Source organism: Oppia nitens, unplaced genomic scaffold (genome assembly GCF_028296485.1).
Source record: "Oppia nitens isolate AA-2021 unplaced genomic scaffold, nextdenovo-longstitch-racon4-pilon3 scaffold39_pilon_pilon_pilon, whole genome shotgun sequence".
In the NCBI taxonomy this organism is placed as follows: domain Eukaryota; kingdom Metazoa; phylum Arthropoda; class Arachnida; order Sarcoptiformes; family Oppiidae; genus Oppia; species Oppia nitens.
In genome coordinates, this window is record NW_026533220.1 from 370,000 (window position 1) to 393,256 (window position 23,257).

Consider the following 23,257-nt stretch of genomic DNA (forward strand, 5'->3'; position numbering starts at 1 on the left):
ATATATCATTTAACAATATAACAGTAGTAAAATAATAATTATTTTATTTTTTTTTAAATAAAGGTTATAACAAAAATATTTATAATATCAAAAAAATATTTTTAATATACTTTATAGTAGAGTTAAATGTTTAACATTTTTTTCATATCTCATATATATAAATATATATATATATAATCGTTATAATATTATTTTTAATAATAAGTTTTTTGTGTCTACTATAATTACATAATAATAATAATAATAACTAAATTAATCAATTCAATTAACTAAAAAATATTATCTAAAAAAAATTTTTAAGTACATATATATATATATGTTATTTGTTAAGTAAAAAATTATCAATTTCATTTTTTATTATTATGTAATATAGTTTACATAATTTTTTTTTTTTTAAAAACAGTTTATTTTTGAACAATTAATAATAAAAGTTAATAATTAATAATAACTAACACTTATGTTGTATTGAATCTATGATTAATAATTATTTATCACATATTTTTCATTTTACACACTTATAGTAAACTTATATTAGACTTCAATTTACCATAAATTATAGTACAGTAAGTATTTAGTGCAACAAAAAATACCTACAAAATAAAAGTCTACCTGTGCTGCTGAAACCAACAACACTAGTAGTTAAATAATAATAATAACTTTAAAGTATGTCCACTAACGACAATAATAATCAACGCCGGGCACCGTCACTATGGGTATGGTTGGCCGCTATTACGGCACTTATGTCGGCAATGTCTATGGGCGCTACGTTAGGTATGTCCTCTTTTAGTAGTAGTAGTAGTAATAGTTGTAATAATTTGGACAATTATCTCTAATTAGGTTGGAGTGCACCGGGACTACCATCACTGTCCAAGTCGGGCAGTGAACCGCAATTAACCGATGAAAATCTTGATACTAAAACATGGATCGGCTCATCCATGACATTGGGCGCACTGGTAGGCGGACTACTGGGAGGTAAACTGGATTTTTGTTTACTGATGAAAAAAAGTTTTAAAACTTTTTATATATACATTGTTTTATTGACTGTTTATTTTAATTATGTGCCCATTTTTTTGCTTGTTTGATTTATATCGTTATCTAGGTCCATTATTACAATGGTTGGGCGTTAAAAAAGTAATAATAGGACTGGGTGCACCATTTATTGTTGGCTGGGTGCTTATATGGTAATTGTGCTAGTTTAATTATTTTTTTTATAAGTTTAATAAGTGTTTATTATGCAAAACAATGTGTGTGTGTGTGTGTGTATGTGTGTGTATGTATGTATGTATGTATATGTATGTATGTATGTATGTATGTTTGTGTGTGTGTGTATATGTGTATGTGTGTGTATGTATGTATGTATGTGTGTGTGTATCTCATAGTAATCATATACTCATAGAAAATATTTAAATAAAAATCATAATAAATATTGTTTTTTATTATATTTATTTAAAATAATAATTTTCTTAATAAACAATTTGTTGTTTATATAACTACAATAACAACAACAAAATATATATATTATTTATTTATAAATGTATTAATAAATTGATATTTTATTTTATTTTTTTAATTTTTATTATAATTTATTCAGCGCTGCAAAAGGTTTTGCTCTAATAATAATCGGCAGAGTATTGACTGGTTTTGCTGCGGGAATATCTTGCGGTAATTATATACATATTTTTATTATTTATTTTTAATTATAATTTATTATTTAATTAAAAAAATTATATAATTATTTTTACTTATTATTAATGTATGTTTATATCAGTTTTTTGTTGTTTTATTATTATTATTGTTTATTATTCAGTAATTTTAATTATTATATTAAAAAACACGCGTATAAATCATATTTTTTATTTATTTTTTTAGTTTATTTATTTATTTTAGTAAACATTTTTTGAGGAATATATACAGAAATATATTTTAAATAATAATATAAATAATAAATATAAATAAAATATTAACAATTAAAAAAAACATATATTACATATACTATTAAATAATATTAATGTAATAATAATAATAATATTTATGATCATTTAAATATATATATATATATATATTATAAGCAATTAATTTGTTACTCTATTATTATTATTATATAATTTTTGTTAAAATTAACATAAATAAATATATATATATGTATGTATATTAATTACTAGGTGTGGCACCTACCTACTGTGTACACATATCGACACCAAAAATACGTGGCCTATTGGGCACCGGGTTTCAGGTTAGACAACAACACCAACAAAAAATTCAATCAATAATTAATTTTTTATATATATATATATATATAAAATATTATTATTTTTTTTTTAATTCAGGCATTCGTTAACATCGGTATACTGTATATGAGTTTACTTGGACTGGCAGTCAGCTGGCGATGGCTGGCCATTATCGGTCTAATACCGTCGGTATTGATGTCTATCGGTATGATATTTATGCCCGATTCGCCTAACTGGCTAATGGTCAAACATGGCCGCCACGGTTCGCAAGTAGCCGACGCCTTGAGGCGACTACGATCGGCGGACAGCGATATCGATACCGAACTAAAAGAACTGGAAGATATGGCCGATAAGGCCGGACAGTCGGGTAGCTTTTCAATTGGCCAACTAAAACGCCCGGATATTTATATGCCATTTATTATATGTAATTTTCTAATGTTTTTCCAACAATTTTCGGGTATCAATGCCGTCCTATTCTACCTGAACGACATTTTCAAAGATGCCGGTTCGGCAATGGATCCGATGGTCAGCACCTGTATTGTCAATGCATCGATGGTCGCAGCCGTCATAGGCGGCGCTTTGATTATCGATCGCCTGGGCCGTCGGGTACTACTACTGGCATCGGGTGCCGGCCATACGGTTACGTTGGCCATAATGGGCTACTATTACTATAGCGATAATAAATCGCTGAGTTGGCTACCGATAGTATGTCTGATATTTTTTGTCGTATCCTTTAATATCGGTTACGGACCGATACCGTGGATGATTGTTGCCGAGATTACCCCGAGTTATGCTATGGGACCGGTCAGTGCATGCGGTACGGCATTCAACTGGTTGTGCGCATTCATTGTGACCAAACAGTTTGACGCCATACAGGAGGCGATGCAACGATACGGTGCTTTCTGGCTGTTTGCCGGCATATCGGCGGCCAGTATAGTGTTTGTTGTCATGTTTGTACCCGAAACTAAAGGCAAAAGTGTGGATGAAATGCAACGTATATTTTTGAAGACCAAATCACCGGCCGATCACCAATCGGACAGTCCTAACAAATATAGTGTCAATAATAATAAAGATGTCATCAATATTTAGTCGGGTGTGTGTGTGTSGGGATGGGTGGGTGTGTCGGGTATATATATATAGTAAGCATATATATATATATATATACCTGTATATTGTACAATATATGTATAATGTATTGGATAATACAGTATTTAATTATTTTTTCATAAAATTGTTTTTTTTAAATATTTTTGAGTGGACAGGTAGTTAGTGGACTGTAAAAAAACATTCATAATAAAAAAATATTAATAATATTATTATTATTATTATGACTGTCCTGTATGACTTTTACATTAAAAACATGACATACATAAGCTTATCTATAATTTATATATATATATATATAAATATAATATTAAAAATTATTAAAAATTAAATATATATACAGTATATATTGATATTTATTTTTTTTTTTAAAATAGAAATAAATATCTAATATGAAAATTTTAAAAACTTAAGTAATTTTTAAGTATTAAGACATAGAGTATATATCAATATACAGTATAATATAACAATAAAATCAATATATCATGACATTAGTTTAAATATAATATTAAAAATTTTTTATATATAGTATATCATTATAATTATTACACAAACACAAAACTTATCAATAATAATAATTAATTATAATAATTATTAGTATTATTRTTTATTTTTAGCAAATTTATTAAATACTAAATTATTGTATATTTACTATATATCTGTAAAAAAAATCATAATATTTTATTTTTAAATATAATTTATAATAATTTAATTATTTTTTAAGTAAATTATATCATATATTACAATATCAATATATATATTTTTTTTAAAAAAAACAATATTGTTTGTTTTTTTAGTAATTAATTTTAATATATTTTATTTGGTTAAAATTATTTGTATAATTAAATCATATTATATATTATAAATAAATGTTATTAAAAATCACCAAAAAAAAAAAAACAAATTAAGCTCTAATTGTATTTCAAACAAAATAAAAAAAAATTAAATAATAATTATTACAATATATTTTATATTTAATAAAATAAAATTATTTTTAAAAAAAAACTTTTTTAGTTTTAAGTATTTAATAATATTATTAAACATTTTTTTTAGATAATATTTAATATATTTATATATATTTTTTGTTTGATTATTATTAATAAACTTTAGATTTTTTATTATTCAAAATCTTTGCTTAAACTTTTTAATCGACGGATCGTCCGATGATACTAACAACTGGTCGTCCGTTTTGATGGTAAYACCAGTCTTGTAGACCAAACACTTTTGAAACGCCAGTTCCTGTTGTTCTCGGCGTTCAATCTCCTGTTTGATCAGTTGTTTCAGATACTCATAGGACATGTTGTTGTTGTTGTTGTTGTTATCGGTGGTGGTGTTGGTGTTGTTTCCACCTACCAGTCCCTGATGTTGTTGATGATGGTACTGATGATGATGATGATGATGGCCACCAATCATATTATTAATGGTAATATTATTATTATTATTATTATTATTAATGATTAATAGTTGTTCACAATAATTATTATTATTATTATCCATTTATTTGAAAAAAATATTATAATTATTATTATTTAAAAAAAATTGAAATATTATATCTAAAATCATGTGATATATAAACTAAAAAAAAATTCAAAGTTATTTTGTTTGTGTTTTAATTTGAATTGTTTTTTTTGTTGTTGAACTTTGATTATAAAAAATATAATATACTGTATATATATATATATACTATTTCTATTAGGTAATCATGACGTATTTATAACAAAAATTTAATTTCATTTTATAAAAAAGTTAATTTTATTTAATTAATTATATAATCGCCATCCAAGTCAATCACTTCTCTCCATTTGTTTGGCAATTTATTAATGCCTTCGGCATACCACTCTTTTGATTGGGAGGCGAAAAACTCTTCGACTGCCATTTTGACCTCTTCCCGATTTTTGAATTTTTTGCCATCAAGGAAGTGTTGCATTGATCGGAACAAATGGTAATCCGAAGGGGCAATATCTGGAGAATATGGTGGGTGATCAATGATATTCCAGCCAAACTCTTTCAGCAAATCTTTGGTCACTTTTGCGGTGTGTGATGGGGCGTTGTCCTGGTGGAACTTTACACCCCAATGTCCAACCATAGATTTGCGTTTTTCTTTGAGTTTTTCCCGAAGTCTTGTCAATTGTTGACAATAAACTTCCGCTGAAATAGTGGCACCAACCTCTAACAATTCCCAGTGAATAATTCCGTCTTTATCCCACCAAACTGATAACATGACTTTTTGTTGCCGAAAATCTGGCCGTGGCGTTCCAACCGGTCGTTGACCAGTACTTCTCCATTCATAACTTTTATTAGCATTGACATAGTAAATCAACTTTTCATCCCCGGTTACCATCCATCTAATGAATCCTTCAGAATTTTGACGTAAAAGCAACTCTTGACATGTCTTTAAGCGGTTAGCTTTTTGCTGTTCAGTGAGATTATGAGGTACCCATTTTGATGCGACATATCTTTTGCCCATAGCGATCAAATGATTTCTTATTGTTGAGTAACTAACGCCCAACATTTCTGCCATGTTATGACACGAAAACTTTGGGTTCATCTCAACTAATTCCTTCAATTCATCGTCGTTTACTTTTGTCGGCTGTCCAGATCTTTCTTTGTCCTCCACATCCACGCCTTCTTCCGACCATCTTTTATCTGGCAATCACACTTATGGCTTCAGGATAAACCTCATTAATATTTTTGGCCGCCATCGTTGCGTTTGTTCCACGACGATATTCGTATTCCATGGCATATCTGACTCGGAGGTCGTGTGATGTTAAGCCGTGTAACAGATCCATAAGAAGAATTATCACAAATGTTTTATAACACAAATAAAGACTAGTAATGGATGTATCAAAATGTCAACAAAACGATTTGTAAATAACACGTTGGGTCATACAAAAACATAGTTACTTTTTAGTATTATAAAATGCGTCATGATTACATAATATTAGTAGTATATATATATATATATATATATATTTAATATATAAACAGATAATGAAAATATTATTATTATTAAAACATATATAAAACAATTTTTTTCGTCTCTCTTTCTCTCTCTCTCTCTCTCTAAATGTTTGTTAAAATATATTCAATATTATTATTATTATTATTATTATTATTAATGTTTTAAATTATCACTATGTATAGTACAGTAGATCCAATTATAGTATTAAATTTCATATACCCAACATTTTTACAATAAAATATAATTTATTACATTTATATCATATATATCCAAATGTGTATATACTATGACAATCACATATACGGCACATATACTGTACATACCAGTGCTCTATACAAGTCTAATGTAAAAATAAAAGTTTTTAATTTTAATAATAATAATAATAATAATAATACATTAGATTAGTACTGTACTATTTTACTGTATATATATATATACTGTATTTTAATCAGGGGGGGATTAAACTATACTTAATAGTCTACTGTACCCAATAGTGTATTATTATTATTATTATTATTATTATTATTATTATTATTATTATTATTATTATTATTATTATTATTATTATTATTATTATTATTATTATTATTATTATTATTATTATTATTATTATTATTATTATTATTATTATTATTATTATTATTATTATTATTATTATTATTATTATTATTATTATTATTATTATTATTATTATTATTATTATTATTATTATTATTATTATTATTATTATTATTATTATTATTATTATTATTATTATTATTATTATTATTATTATTATTATTATTATTATTATTATTATTATTATTATTATTATTATTATTATTATTATTATTATTATTATTATTATTATTATTATTATTATTATTATTATTATTATTATTATTATTATTATTATTATTATTATTATTATTGAAAATAATTGACCAAGTTAAACAGGAATTTCCTCAAGCAACATTTTTATTTTTGTTGAGGAAATTGGATATTTTAGTTTCAATATATATACTGTATATGTATATAATAAATTTTTGTTTCATTATTAATATATAGTTATTAATTTTTATACATTACAGTAGTAGTAGTAGTAATATATATATATATATATATATATATATATAGTGTTTATATTAATTTGTTGTTAAATATGTTTTATTAGATGAAAGTTCATTAAACACATACACACATTGAAAGTTTGAAATTATAAATAATTATAATAATTATTTTACACTATTTTCTATAATATTTTTTTTAAACATTTAAATCACTAGTTTATGATTAACACAAAATCAACTGTGAATTTCAAAATTAATTAATTAAATTTATTTTTAAGTATTTATTTATTTTTAAAATTAATTAGCATTTAACATTTTTAAAAAAAACTTTATCAGTTTATTGATAAAAACTAATATATTTTTTTTGATAATATATATATTATAATTTTCCTGTATTTGAAAAAAAATATTTATAACTTTAATATCAATTTGATATATATATTTATATTTTGAATTAAAACATGTGATTCAATATATTTATTATTATGAAAAAAATATCATATGTCATAATTATTTTTTATATATATATATATATACTGTATAATTTTTATGTTATGTATATATATATATGATAGTATAACAAGTTATTGATTACAAATAGTGATAAGTTATTATGGTGTTATTATTTTTGTTTGTTTTTTGATTTATTATTAAATTAAAATAGTATAAATGTTTTTTTTCAAAATTTTTATTTAATGTTTTATTTAAATTAAATTTTATTAATTAATTAATTAATTAAAAATCACATTTGATTAGCAAGCATATTTACTGATTATATATATATATATATACTATTTAATTAATATCTAATCGATATTTTAATTAATCATTTTTTAAAAAATAAATAAGTAGCTTAGTAAAGCATTTTAAATTATTATAAATATTTATATTGGTAACTATTAATTATAAATTAAATAAATAACATTTATTTTTTTACAATATATATTAATCATATATATATATATATATATATTAGTCTAACAATATTGGCTAATATATTGATAAATAAACTTTTTTTTTTAAAAAAAAGTTTAATATTTTAATAAACAAAAATTACATTTTTTTGTGATTTTAAATTATTATTATTTTTTTAAAATATTAATAATATATATATTTTTTGTTACTTATTTTATATGAACACTCTGTATAAATAATATAGTGTATGAAATTGAAACTCCGATAACCTTTAAAAAAATTAATAAAATAGGAAATTAATTAATTATAAATACATAAAAAATAACTATATATATATGTAATCATTATGTAATAATAATAATAATATGAAAACAATTAACAGGAAATTAAATTTATATATTTGTTTACTAATAATAATAATAATTATTATTATTTATAATGATATCTTACCGATAAAAATAGCGATTTATTGATATTGAAAAAATTTGATGCATTAAATGTTTGCTGATTGTGCTGTATGTTCATTATAAATAGTATCTAGATAARTTTTTAATTTTAACAAAAAAAAATTATTTACATAAATCATTAATTAATTTTTTTTAATAAAAACTAGTAATTAATTTTAATTTTTTATTTATTTTACAACAAAAAATAATTCATACTTTTAGACGATCCTCAATATTAGTTGTATTGATTGAACTGATATTTTCAAATACTTCAATATTCTATAATAATTAAAAATAAAAAAGTTAAAAATTAATTAAATATTTTTAATTATTTACGATTAAAATAAAATGATAATTGTACATGTACAATTTTCAGCAAACAGTTTTTATCATGTCAATTTTTTTTAATTAAGATATTAATAAATTAAGATATGTTATTTTTTGTGTGTTTAGAAATAAAYAATGATAACTATTTTTTTCAAACATTAAATACATAAACTAAAAGATAAAACTAATTTTTTTTTAATTAAAAAAAACTAAAGTTTATGTTGATAATTTAAWWAAAAAATATTTTTTAAATATCGATATTTTKTTTATAGAAAATATAATAATTTSGAAACAAAAAATATATTATTTAATTATATAATTAATAAGTTGATGGAAAAGTTTGAGAGGGAATTATAAAAACTAATTTTTTTAAAAATTATTAATCATAATAATGTTATTCATAATTAAATTTATATACAGTTTATTATATATATACAAACAAATAGTATTTAACTATTTTTATTAAAAAATACGGATTCTTATATATAYATGTACTGTATATATATATATATATGTAATAAAATAAATTAATTTTATTAATAACATTTATATATATATATAAGACTTATATATATTTTAATTTAAAAAATAAGTAATTATTAATTAAAATAAATATTAACTAAAAATAATTATATATTGTATATTTATATGATATTCATATATTAATATATCAAATTTAAATTGTAATCAAATAAAATTAATTATATTAATAATAACATACTGTACATGTACATGTATATAAATTAATTATTAAAAAACAAATTWTTAAAATTTAATTAAAAACAAATAATTAAATTAATTTACCATTTGATTCATTTGGTCGACAAAGTAGGACCAGATAAACATACGTACAATACATATGACAAGCCATGGCCAGACTTTTTGGGTGGAAAACTGTGATTCAAAACTAACGAGATTTTGGGCCACAAATGCAAATATAATCAATAAAAACATATTCAATGAGAAAACCATTAGCAGACAAGGGCTGAGCAATTGGTTAGCCRTTTTGATTARGGACTGTATTTTCAATATCTTGTCGGTAATGTCGTCCAAATTGATTGGACCGATATTTGTCGGTTGGGATGGTCGGCGTCGGCGACTGTTTGCCGATGAGAAGGAGGACTGGGAGGTTGCCGACTGTTTCGCTGTTACGATAATCGATGGTAACTAGTATTGGTTGGGAAAAAAAGAGAGAAATTTATTTATTTTAACAAAAAAATAATATAAGAAAGTTTCTTAAACAAAAAAATTTTTATTCTATGGGATCACCATGGTTAATTTTAAAATTAATAATAAATAAAATAAAAATTAAATTAAATTAATTTTATTCTATATATATATATATATATATATTTGTTGTTATCATTGATTTAACTAATACATTGATTTTATAAATTATAATAATTATAATTTAGAAAATTATTATTTTTTAATCAAGTATTTTAATTATTAATATTATTAATTAATATAATAAATAATTAATTAATTAATTAAAATTATAATAAACTATTTATTATATATATATATAATAAAAAGATGAATCAAATTTTATAAAAAAAACTGATTATTTTAATTTTAATTATTTTATAAATATATTTTATATAGGTATCCTATTTATGATAGTAGTCTACTATATATATATATATATATATATATATATATATATATATATATATATATAGTATAATATTATATATGGGGTGGGGAGGCTGGAGGGGTGGGTGGGTGGGTCCCATAATATCGACAGTAAAAAGTTAATAAATTTCTATAAATATTACTTTCTAACCATTGTTTGTTTACTTTGTAGTATATGTTTGTTCAACTCCTGGAGTATCAGCGAGATATAGATGGACAGGTAGACCATCAGAAACCCGGTACTATCCGAATAGACTTCCGATACGGAATCTTCAAAAATTTTGATAACATGATAGACACTAAACTCCGGACCTTTCAATCCAAACGTAAAGTTAAACGATGTTATCTTACGTACAATCAAACCTACAGTCAATACTATATACAAATAGACGGTTAGCCTGAGTTTGAATAGCGATCGGTTAGCTACAGGTAGTTCCTGTAGACTGTGGATTAGCCTATGAAATCCTCGTCCCCGGAGACTGTAGGTAACAGCGGTAAACAGATTGCATAGATTGAACACAATCAATAGGGCATTGAATGTATAGAAACCGTATACATTGGTAAACTCGGATTTGGTTAGAAAACAATTGAATATACAGGGAGTGTTGGTCAGGCCTACAATCGACCATACGATTAGGCCGTAGAGGAATAGTAGGCCACGGCGTATAGGGGTTTCGGTTTTCCAATAGGTCAGATACAATATGCCGGCCATACGATGAAATACTAGTAGAATCGGGAAACCGTTACCCGATTTTAGTTGTGAAAATCTGGTCATTTTTTTGTTGTTGGATGTATTAATATATATATATATATATATTCAATATATTGTATTATTATTATATATTTTATTACTATTAATTAATTAATTAATTAATTAATATTATTAATTATTATATTAATTATTATTAKTATTACTATATTAGTTTTATTATTATTAGTTAATAATTATTATAGTTTGTTGTCACACACATAATATATATATATATATATATATAATATTTTTTTAAAATTATTTATTTAATAGATTTAATTATAATTAAAAATTTCAACTATTAAATTATTATTATTTATTTTAATTAAATATTTGAAATTTTTCTTTAAAATTATTTTTTGGCAAATATTATTATATTAAAATATAACATTTAACTATTTATATTAAATAATATCTGATTTTCTATTTTATTCAATTATTTATATAATATTTTTTCAATGCATAGGTTTTTTTTTATTGTCGCACATAATAAAATAGTAACAAAAAATTTAAGTAAAAATACTATTATATAATAGACTGAAGTTTATATATATATATATATAAATTATTTATAAATGCATTAAATAATGAAAATATAAAATATTATATATATATATATATATATTTATATAAATATATAGTAAAAGTCAAATAATAATATAAAAATAAAATAATAAATATCAATAATAATAAATATTATGTAAAAAAAAATTTTTTTTACTGAGAATAACAATAATTATTTTCTTATTAATATATATTTTTCTATTGTATATGTATTGATAAACACTGTTTTGTGTGTTACACAAATGTTACAAAACTGTCTAGCTAACTTTACTGTATTTTATTTTTTACATTATTATTATTATTTTCATATGAATTTTATGAAATATTACTGTAACTGTGTGTGTGTGTGTGTGTGTGTGTGTATGTGTGTATGTGTGTGTGTTTATGTATGTATGTATGTGTGTGTATTTATGTAAGTAAGTATGTTTGTGTATGTGTGTGTGTTTATGTATGTATATATGTGTGTGTATTTATGTAAGTAAGTATGTTTGTGTATTTGTGTGTGTTTATGTATGTGTGTATGTGTGTTTATGTATGTATGTRTGTGTGTGTATTTATGTAAGTAAGTATGTTTGTGTATGTGTGTGTGTGTTTATGTATGTATGTGTGTGTCTGTGTATTTAATACTTAATATATGTAATTAATTTTTTTATGTGTATTTTATTTTATTTTTTTTGTTGTTTAAGTTTTTATTATGTCAACAGTGAATTGGGAGACCATTAATCAACTATTATAAATGAGTCTATATATACTGTATATATATATATATATATATAYAWAWAATAAACAATAAAATAAATATTATTTTTCCTATATATACAGTATATAATAAGTAAATTAATGATATATATATATATATATATAATATATAATACATTGACAATACACTATTTTTTCCAATGAAATTAATTAATATAATTTTTATACACAATTTACTCTATAATAAACATATAGTTATGTATAAAATACTGTATACTGTTATTAATTTTTTTTTGATAATGTTATTAACTTGAATTTATATATATTAATATAAAACTATTAATAATTATGTTATACTAAATATTTATATTAATAATAAAATATATAAAAATTTATAATTTCATTTATTTTTAAATTATTACAACAAAAATGATTTATTCACAATTCAAGATTCATAAATTGATTTACATATTAGTATTATTATTAAAATTGCTAAAAATTAATAATAATTTTATATTATTATTATTATTAAATACACTCAAAATGACATTTAAAATAATAATTTATATTAATTTACATAATATATTATTCAAAAATAATATTTGCATATAATATTAATGTAACTATTAATAAATTAGCATTAAATATAATACATATAAATCAATATTACTGTATAAATAAATAAATGTTTTTTAATTTAGAAAAAAATTAAATAAAATAAAATAATTTTCAATGATTTAAATTTTGCATAAATAGCAATGAGTACGATATTGATATACCAATAACCTGTTAAATAAAAATAATAATAATAGTTAAAAATTTTAATTAATTAAACTTAAAATTAATAATTAAAGAATAATTACCGATAAAAATAGCGGTTTTGATATATTGAAAAAATTTGATGCATTAAATGTCGGCTGATTTGGCTGTAAGGCTAATATTGACTGAATCTGTTAGTTATATAATAATAATTAAAAAAAATTATATATTATTTAACAAATTTAAATATGAATTTAATTTTGCTATTATATGTGTAGTAATTTATATTATTAAATACTATACAAACAAACAAATTATTTATTTATTTGAAATTTAATTTTGAATTATATATGAATTTTATTTTCTATTATACTGTATATATGTGTGTATATATTAATAGTATATAAATAGACAATTTATTTATTTTTTAAAAAATATATATAATTTAATAATACAATACTTTTATTTGGTCATCATTGTTGTTGTTGCCGATACTAAAACTAGCTATTAGTCGATAGGTTTTTTTAATCTTGAAATATAATTTAATTAAAATTTTAAATAAATAAATAAATAAGTAATAAATATTAAAATATAAATTATAATTTAAAATTAAAATAAGGCGTGGTTCACATATTACGTTCGCACTTGAGGGGAGGGGGGTTGGCCAAAGCGAACTTTTGCGAACAAGGGGGAGGGGAGGGGTATAGTCTTTAAGAACGTTCGCATTTAGATAATATTTTATTTCTTGTGGTGGGGGGGGGTAGCGGTTAGGGACATGCGAACGTAATTTTTTTAAATGACTACATGCGAACAATTGCGAACATAGGGGAGGGAGGGGGTCTTGATTTCTTAAAAAGTGCGAACGTAATATGTGAACGACGCCTAATAAATATTACTATCAATAAATAAATAATTTAAATAAGTCTTTATATAGTTTTTTTTTTTAATTATGTGTATAACCTTTTCATTCATACTGTCCACAGACCAGCACCAGATAAATATACGGAAAATTATAATAACATAGAAATACCAGACCCTTTCCATTGAGAACCGGGAGTCATATCTGACCAGACTTTTCATTATTGAACTGAACGTAATCGTAAAGAATATGTTAAACGAAAAGATAAATAGTAGTAACGGATTCAGTAGACGATTGGCCTCTTTGATCAGCACCTGTAGTCTACTAATTGAACAAAACAGTTGATCATAATTAACAGGTGATGGTGATGGTGTCAGCAAACCATCGGTAGATTTTAGTAGTAGTCGGCGCTTGAGTTGGCCATTGATTTCGGCAAATATATCCCCAAAATATATAGTATAATACATCAATAGATAGCCAGTAGAAGCGGCAATTGTTAGACTACTAAATATGTTTAACAATCGGAAAATAGTTTCGACGGTCAACTGTTGTTCAAAGAAAAATAGCCGATCACCGGTCGTAATGACTATTTCAAGGACATGTAAGGCCATCAGTGACCACAGTTTGATCGATGTTCGGCCGTTCCGTACGGGAAACTCGTGTAGACTATGGTCTAGTCGTGCAAAACTCGGGCCACGAAATGTGTATATAATAGCAGCCAAAACCGTAAATAAGGTAAACGTTGTGAATATCGATTGAAATACATAGTATGAGAACCGGTCGTCAAAGTTATGTATGTTAACATAACAGTCCATTAGACAGGGAATGGAGTACAGTATGACAACTGTCCATACAATGAATGAATAGACCAGCAGTAGTCGGTCTCGCCATTTGTTTTTATTGTGGGAACTGGTAGTAAGTGATGGTGACATTGTTGATGATGATGACTGTCCTCTACTATCATTATAGCCCAGGTAGCCAATACCGGCTAGCCTATGAAATAGGACTAACCATTTAAATACGGTAACATGTTTGTAATTATTATTATTATTAGTCTCACTAAATAATATAACTAATGGTTTTGTTGATAACATAATTATGTATTCAATAACTAATTGAATTAATTATTATTTTTCATTATTAATGAAAAGTTTAAAGTAATAAAATAATATTATTAGTTATTTATTTATTTTATTATTTTTTATATTAAATGATTATTAATTTTATATTAATAAAAAATAAATTATTTAGTAAATTATTTAGTCATCTATGATACTAATAATAACAACAATAATATTAAATAATAAATTATAGTTTACGATACTATACTATAAATTAGTATTACTAATACATTATATATATATATGAAATTATTATCAAAAAAATTTGAACAAAAAAAATATATAAAAATTAAGTATTAAACAAACAAACAGTTTATTATATATGCTTTTATATACTGTTGTATATTAAAAACACAATTTGTTTATTTTATAATTATTATTATATTTGGTTGATATTTATCTACAAAACTATTTGTTTGTTTGTTAAGTTAAGTTTAACACAAAAAATAAGTACAATTAATAATTTGATATACAGTATATATATATATATATATAATATTTTAATTTATTAAGATAAAAATAATTTACATATTATTAAAATTATTAATAATAATTTTTACAAAACATTTACATTTAATATACAGTACACATTAGATACATATTTAATATTATAACAAAAATATGTTTTTTCAATCAATGATTTAGATTTTGCATTAATAACAATGAGTACGATATTGATAAACCAATAACCTGTTAAATAATAATAATAATTTTTTTAATAAATAGTTAAAAATTTAATTTTTCAAACATATACATATATATATACTATTGATTAAATACCGATAAAAATAGTGGTTTTGATATATTGAAAAAGTTTGACGCATTAAATGTCGGCTGATTTGGCTGTAAGGCTAATATTGACTGAATCTGTTGTTAATTAAGTAATAATTTTTATATTATTTAATAATTTATATATTATTTAATAATTTATATATTATTTAATAATTTATATATTATTTAATAATTTATATATTATTTAATAATTTATATATTATTTAATAATTTATATATTATTTAATAATTTATATATTATTTAATATTATTTAATAATTTATATACAGTAATGTATATATCAAATAATTTATTTTATTTTAAATATAATACTTTAATTTGGTCACCATTGTTGTTGTTGCCGATATTAAATCTAGTTATTAGTTGATAGGTTTGTTTAATCTATGAAATATAATAATTTAATTAATTAATTTAATTTAATTTAATTAATTAATTAAATTTAATTAAAAATTGACAGAAAAAAATTTAATTCCTAATAAATATATAGTTTTTTTAAATAAATAATTTTTTTTTAAATTAGCCCACCTTTTCATCCATACTGTCCACAGACCAGCACCAGATAAATATCCGTACAATGCATACAATATAGAAAGGCCATACCCTATCCATTGAGAACCGGGAGTCATATTTGACTAGACTTTTCATTATATAGCTGAACGTAATCGTAAAGAATATGTTAAACGAAAAGATAAACAGTAGTAACGGATTCAGTAGACGATTGGCCTCTTTGATCAGCGCCTGTAGTCTACTAATTGAACGAAACAGTTGGTCATAATTAACAGGTGGTGCCAGCAAACCATCGGTAGATTTTAGTAGTAGTCGCCGCCTGAGTTGGCCATTGATTTCGGCAAATATATCGCCTAAATATATACTATAATACATCAATAGATAGCCGGTAGAAGCGGCCACTGTTTGGCCGCTAAATATGTTCAACAATCGGACAATAGTTCCTGCGGTCAACCGATAATTGTAAAACAATAACCGATTGCCACTAGAAATCAGTACTTCAATGATATGGATGGCTATCAGTGATCACAGTTTGATGGCTGTTCGGCCGTTCCGTACGGGAAACTCCTGTAGACTATGGTCTAGTCGTGCAAAACTCGGGCCACGAAATGTGTATATAATAGCAGCCAAAACCGTAAATAAAGTAAACGTTGTGAATATCGATTGAAATACATAGTATGAGAACCGGTCCTCAAAGTTATGTTGGTTAATATGACAGTCCATTAGACAGGGAATGGAGTACAGTATGATAACTGTCCATACAATCAATGAATAGACCAGTAGTAGTCGGTTACGCCATTTGTTGCTTTTTCGGTTGTATGAGCTAGTAGTAAGTGATGGTGATGTGGATGATGATGATGACTGTCCTCTACTATCATCATAGCCCAGGTAGCCAATACCAGCTAGCCTATGAAATAGGACTAACCATTTAAATACGTTTACATGTTTGTAATTATTATTATTATTATTATTATTATTATTATTATTATTATTATTATTATTATTATTATTATTATTATTATTATTATTATTATTATTATTATTATTATTATTATTATTATTATTATTATTATTATTATTATTATTATTATTATTATTAGTCTGAGTAAATAATCTTAATGGTTTTGTTGATAACATAATTATATACTAATATATATAGTTATTAATTAATTAAAGTGTCATGGACAATTTTTATATTTTTCATAATTTTATTATAATGTAATAAAATAATATATCATTAGTTATTATTTTTTTTAATTAATTTTATAAATTAAAAAAAAAATATTTTAATAAATTAATTGTTTGTTATGTATGATACTAATAATAAAAGTAATAATAATAATAATATTAAATAACAAATAGATTTTATCGATTAAATTATTGTTTACTATAGTCTATAAATTATATACTAATATAAAAAAATTATTATCAATAATTTAAGCACAAAAAAAATATTCAATTAATTAAGTATTAAACAAACAAACAGTTTATTATATATATTATTATTATAAAAACACAATTTGTTTATATTATAATTATTATTTTGTTGATATTTATCTACTAAACTATTTTTTGTATATATGTTAAGTTTAACACAAATAATTCAATTTATATTATTATTATAATAATATAGAGATATTAATTTTTAGTACAATATTAATTAAAAATTAATTAAATAAATATTAAATTTGTATTTAAAAATATATATAATAGTAAACAGCATTAACATAAAATTAATTAATTTATTAATTATTATTAAAAAATTTAATATTTTCAAAAAAACAATAATAATAAAAGTTAAATTTAGTGTTAATTATTGAAATAAAAAATGATTTTACAATTACTATATAAATGAAAAAAAAACACTAAATTTTTTAAAAAATATTATCACATTTTTCATATATTAAAATAGTTAATTTAGTATTAAAATACAGTATAATTACATATTAGTTAACACGTATAAAAAATAGCGATAAAAATTATTTTTAGTAAATACATGTATTTATTTTTTTTACTTAAGTTAGTTAAGTATATCATTAAAAAATATTATGTATTTATATGTTATATTAACTTTTTTTAATTTTATTATATAATTTAATTAAACATATATTATTATTATTATTATTTATAATATATATATATATATAAATGTATTAATTTTTTTATTGATTTATTATTAAGTAAATTACATGGAAATATTCATATAAGTTAATTGTATCGATAATATTATTATATATTGTTATACTATCACGAGATAATAATTAAAAAAAAAAATTTTTTGTTTAAAAAAACCAAATAATAATTCAAACTTTTTTTTAATTTAATATCTCATTAAACAACAAAAAAATTGTTGTTTTATTTTTATAGACAATTGTCTGCATATAATTCAATTCAATTGAATTTATATATATCTATAAACAACTGGTTAAAAGCCATACCAATAATACTGCTAATAATAATAATAATACCCCACAGTATTGATGATCAGTAAATCTAATAACATTTGCGGGACAGTAGTAGTAGTAGTGGCGATGGTTTGGCCATCGGTGGTACTGATACTACTGTTACTAGTGTTAAGTGATGACCACCATATCGGCGGCGGCGGCGGCGGCGGCAGCGGACAGGTATCGGCAGCGCCAGCCAAGGGTATCATGTGTCCGACCGAAGCCGGTAATGATAAGACCGAACAAAACATTATATGGGAAGCGTTAAGCTGTACCCGTAGTAAATGGGAAACGCCTACTACTACCGGATCCGATCAACAAACCCGTGCCCTTAGACTATGTTGTAGTCGTGTCGATGAAATCCAAATGAGATATCAATTGGTAATTATATAATATTATAAATATATTGGCTTAAATGTATATTATAGACAGCCAGCAAAAAAAACAGTATTGTTTTTAATGTAGTTATACATACAGTATATAAAATGTTAGTTTTATTAGTTAATTATCATTTAGTTACGGTTAGTTTGAGGGCTGAGTGTAGGGTTAGGTTAGTTTGGAGGTAAGTGTGAGTTTAGGTTAGTTTGGATGTTAGGCTAGTTTGGAGGTTAGGTTAGTTTGGAGGTTAGGTTAGTTTGGATGTTAGGTTAGTTTGGAGGTTAGGTTAGTTTCGAGGTTAGGTAAGTTTCGAGGTTAGGTAAAGTGGTTGATTTGGTGGTTTGGTGGGTGGGATGATTTTTTTGGGGAGGGGGGCAAATAATTTTCTACTGGCTGTCTATAATCTACATTTGTTCCTAAATATTAATTAATAAAACTAATTGATTGGGTTATGTTGTTGTTGATGATGATGCTAATGGTGGTGGTGGTGGGGCTCATATATAGTTTTACAAACTGTGCAAAATTATATCACCAAACGATGCCAACCAAACCTATTATATCAATCTATTAGATCGTCAAAAACAATGCAAAGATGATGAACATATAGACTATGATAAGTTACAGTGCGATAAACAACCGGTCGATTTGGACAGCGATGGCTGTCTGTATTATAGACAATATATTATGAATGAAACGATAGCGACAACAACGACACCGATTACTACCGTTCCCGTTGATACCACTGATAGCAGCAGCAGCACTGGTAGTGGTGGTGGTAGTGGTACCAGTATTGACAATACAATAACAACAACAGTAGTGCCACACAATACCACCGGTGTTGATACTGACACCAACACTACCATCATTACCATCACCACAACCACTACTACTAGTGATAATACTATGACATACAGTGACAACAAAACCATACAGTCATCTACTGCTGGTGGAGGAGGAACTGGTATGTTGTTGTCATCTAAAAACTATATCATCCTATTTAATCACTGATCATTTGATCACTTAATTATGGTTTAAATTAGTTATTAATTGATTAATTTTTTGTGTTTTGCTTTGTTTTGTTGGTTTGATTACACATATATATATAAAGACAAACCAATGACTACAACAACAACGACAACAACAACAACGATGACCACTAAAGACAAGTCGTCGTGGAGTATAACATGGATTTTGTTAATCATTTTCCTGATACCTGTTGTAATCGCATTGATAGCCGCAATCGGCATATACTGTAAGCCCCCTTCACCTCTCACACACACACCCTCCCAATCCCACTACTACCTAACCTTCCCAACCTAACCTAACCCCCATCCATACAATCAAATACCGTTTGTCTCTGTATTGTTGCCATTAAAACCAAAAACAAAAAAAACATTATTATTATTATATTAGATATGAAACGGACGGCCGATAAAAATGAGCATATACTGTAAGCCCCCCCCCACACACACCCTATCCCCCACTACTACTACCCTAATCACTACTAACCCAACCCTAACACCTAACCCCCATCCATACAATCAAATACCGTTTGTCTCTGTATTGTTGCCATTAAAACAAAAAAAAAACATTATTATTATTATTATATTAGATATGAAACGATCGGCCAAACGTAGTGACAAACAGTTGTCGTCTAAAAAACCGCCGCCGAAGCCGACTACGGCTACTGGCCAGAGACCGACACCGGTTGCGGCTACACCACAGTCGGTAGCGGCACAACCGGTAGCGGCTCCACCACAGTCGGTAGCGGCACCTGTAACATCTAAAACAACTGTCCCCTCTAGCAATGTTAATACGGCTACCAGTGCTGTCGCCAACAAGTCTAGCGATTCCGCTGTCGATATCCTTAGCAAAACAGATTCCGATCAATCAATTTGATGGTCAGATCAGGTCGTTGTCATGTCGTGTTGTTGTCAATAAGTTTTTTTTAAAGTAATTAATTAATTGATTTTTTATAGTAATTGTTTGTTTGTTTAGATGTTTTCAACAAAACAAAAAAGTTTTTTTTTTATACTTTCTACGCGTATATCTACTGTAAAATTATATTTATTTTTTATAATTATTATAAACTTTACATAACTTTAGGTTTTTTTTATTACTTTACTTATACTCAATATTTGTTATTTATATTAAATTTTATTTACTACATAAAAAAAATTTGAATTATAATTTTTCTAATTTTTTTGTAAATTTTTTTTAGACAATAATTGTTTTATATTATTATTATTAAACACATATATATAAATGTTATTAATTAATAATTAAATAATATATAATTATTATACTGATAAATGTTAGCTAATTTTATTGAATTATTATTTGAAAACAATTACAATTAAATATATATATATATATATATATTTATAAATAGATTATAACTATAGATTTGTATAAATATTTAACATAAAATTTAAATTAATATACTCTCGCACTAATCAATACAATAAACAAAACAAAAATATTGAAATTAATTTTTTTTTTTTAAAAAACAAAACAAATAATAACTATTTTTTTTAGTTAATAATTGTCTGTAATAGTTGTCTGTAATAATAATCATTAATAATATACTAACCTATAAAAGCCTCAAAAGCCATACCAATTAATAATATATGATCAGTAAATCAAATAACATTTGTGGGACAGTAGTAGTAGTAGTAGTAGTGGTGATGGTTTGGCCAACGGTATTGATACTACTGTTACTAGTGTTAAGTGATGACCACCATATTGGCGGCGGCGGTGGCGGCAGCAGCGGACAAGTGTTGGCCGCATCGGTAATCAAGGGTATCGATTGTCCGACCGAATACGGTAATGATAATACCCAACTAAACATTGAATGGGAAGCGTTAGACTGTGCCCGTAGTAAATGGTTTACGCCTATTACCGGATCCGATCCTGAACTTAGACATTGTTGTAGTCGTGTCGATGAAATCCAAATGAGATATCAATTGGTAATTATATAAAATTATTAAATATTAATTAATAAAACTAATTGATTGGGTTATGTTGTTGATGATGATGATGGTGGTGGTGGTGGTGGTTGGGCTCATGTAGTTTTATAAACTGTGCACAATTAGCTCACCAAATGATGCCAACCTAACCTATTACGTGGATCTATTAGATCGTCAAAAACTATGCAAATCGGATAATCATATAGACTATGATAAGTTACGGTGCGATAAACAACCGGTCGATTTAGATAACGATGATTGTCTGTATTATAGACAAAAAATTTTGAATGAAACCACTGGTGGTATCGATTGTACGACTGAACCATATAATGATAAAACCCGACAAAACATTGTTCAGAAAGCATTTGACTGTGCCTTTGATAAATGGTTTAGGTTTAGTATGGGAACCGATACACAAACCATTAATCTTCGACAATGTTGTCGTCATGTCGATGAAATCCAAATGAGATATCAATTGGTAATTATAAACAATAAAAAAAATATATATATATGATATATAATTATTGTTTAAATCTATATTATAAACAGCCAGCAAAAAAAATGTATTGTTTTTCTATGCAGTTATACATATATAAAAAAAAGTTAGTTAGTTTTATTACTGTAATTATTATTTAGTTAGGGTTTACTTTGGGTGTGAGTATGAGGGGTTAGGTAATGGTTGGGTGGGTGGGTGGGTGGGGGTGCAAATAATTTTCCGTCTAGCTGTCTATAATCTAGATTTAAGCCT

General features: G+C 24.2%; 3 protein-coding genes across 3 annotated transcripts; all 3 read left to right on the forward strand.

Annotated features, from left to right (window-relative positions):
• Positions 1 to 553: 553 nt before the first annotated feature.
• On the forward strand, positions 554 to 3,344 carry LOC128957270 (facilitated trehalose transporter Tret1-2 homolog). Its single transcript, XM_054303004.1, has 6 exons — positions 554 to 771; positions 838 to 972; positions 1,100 to 1,181; positions 1,592 to 1,662; positions 2,163 to 2,233; positions 2,328 to 3,344. Exons 1-6 carry the CDS (start codon positions 666 to 668, stop codon positions 3,315 to 3,317), a joined length of 1,455 nt encoding a protein of 484 aa, XP_054158979.1. The 5' UTR covers positions 554 to 665; the 3' UTR covers positions 3,318 to 3,344.
• Positions 3,345 to 19,087: 15,743 nt separating this feature from the next.
• On the forward strand, positions 19,088 to 21,439 carry LOC128957241 (mucin-5AC-like). The gene is made up of 4 exons (XM_054302976.1): positions 19,088 to 19,543; positions 20,045 to 20,501; positions 20,649 to 20,792; positions 21,153 to 21,439. The coding sequence occupies exons 1-4, from the start codon at positions 19,199 to 19,201 to the stop codon at positions 21,437 to 21,439; spliced, it is 1,233 nt and encodes a 410-aa protein (XP_054158951.1). The 5' UTR covers positions 19,088 to 19,198.
• Positions 21,440 to 22,155: 716 nt separating this feature from the next.
• LOC128957242 (uncharacterized) lies at positions 22,156 to 22,908 on the forward strand. The gene is made up of 3 exons (XM_054302977.1): positions 22,156 to 22,509; positions 22,613 to 22,861; positions 22,903 to 22,908. The coding sequence occupies exons 1-3, from the start codon at positions 22,171 to 22,173 to the stop codon at positions 22,906 to 22,908; spliced, it is 594 nt and encodes a 197-aa protein (XP_054158952.1). The 5' UTR covers positions 22,156 to 22,170.
• Positions 22,909 to 23,257: the final 349 nt, after the last annotated feature.

Coding starts and splice junctions, on each gene's coding strand:
- LOC128957270 (XM_054303004.1), top strand. CDS start 666: ATGTCCACTAACGACAATAATAATCAACGCCGGGCACCGTCACTATGG. Junction 973..1,099: donor GGTAGGCGGACTACTGGGAG/GTAAACTGGATT, acceptor ATCGTTATCTAG/GTCCATTATTACAATGGTTG. Junction 2,234..2,327: donor TATTGGGCACCGGGTTTCAG/GTTAGACAACAA, acceptor TTTTTAATTCAG/GCATTCGTTAACATCGGTAT.
- LOC128957241 (XM_054302976.1), top strand. CDS start 19,199: ATGATCAGTAAATCTAATAACATTTGCGGGACAGTAGTAGTAGTAGTG. Junction 19,544..20,044: donor TCCAAATGAGATATCAATTG/GTAATTATATAA, acceptor GCTCATATATAG/TTTTACAAACTGTGCAAAAT. Junction 20,502..20,648: donor TGCTGGTGGAGGAGGAACTG/GTATGTTGTTGT, acceptor ATATATATAAAG/ACAAACCAATGACTACAACA.
- LOC128957242 (XM_054302977.1), top strand. CDS start 22,171: ATGATCAGTAAATCAAATAACATTTGTGGGACAGTAGTAGTAGTAGTA. Junction 22,510..22,612: donor TCCAAATGAGATATCAATTG/GTAATTATATAA, acceptor GGGCTCATGTAG/TTTTATAAACTGTGCACAAT.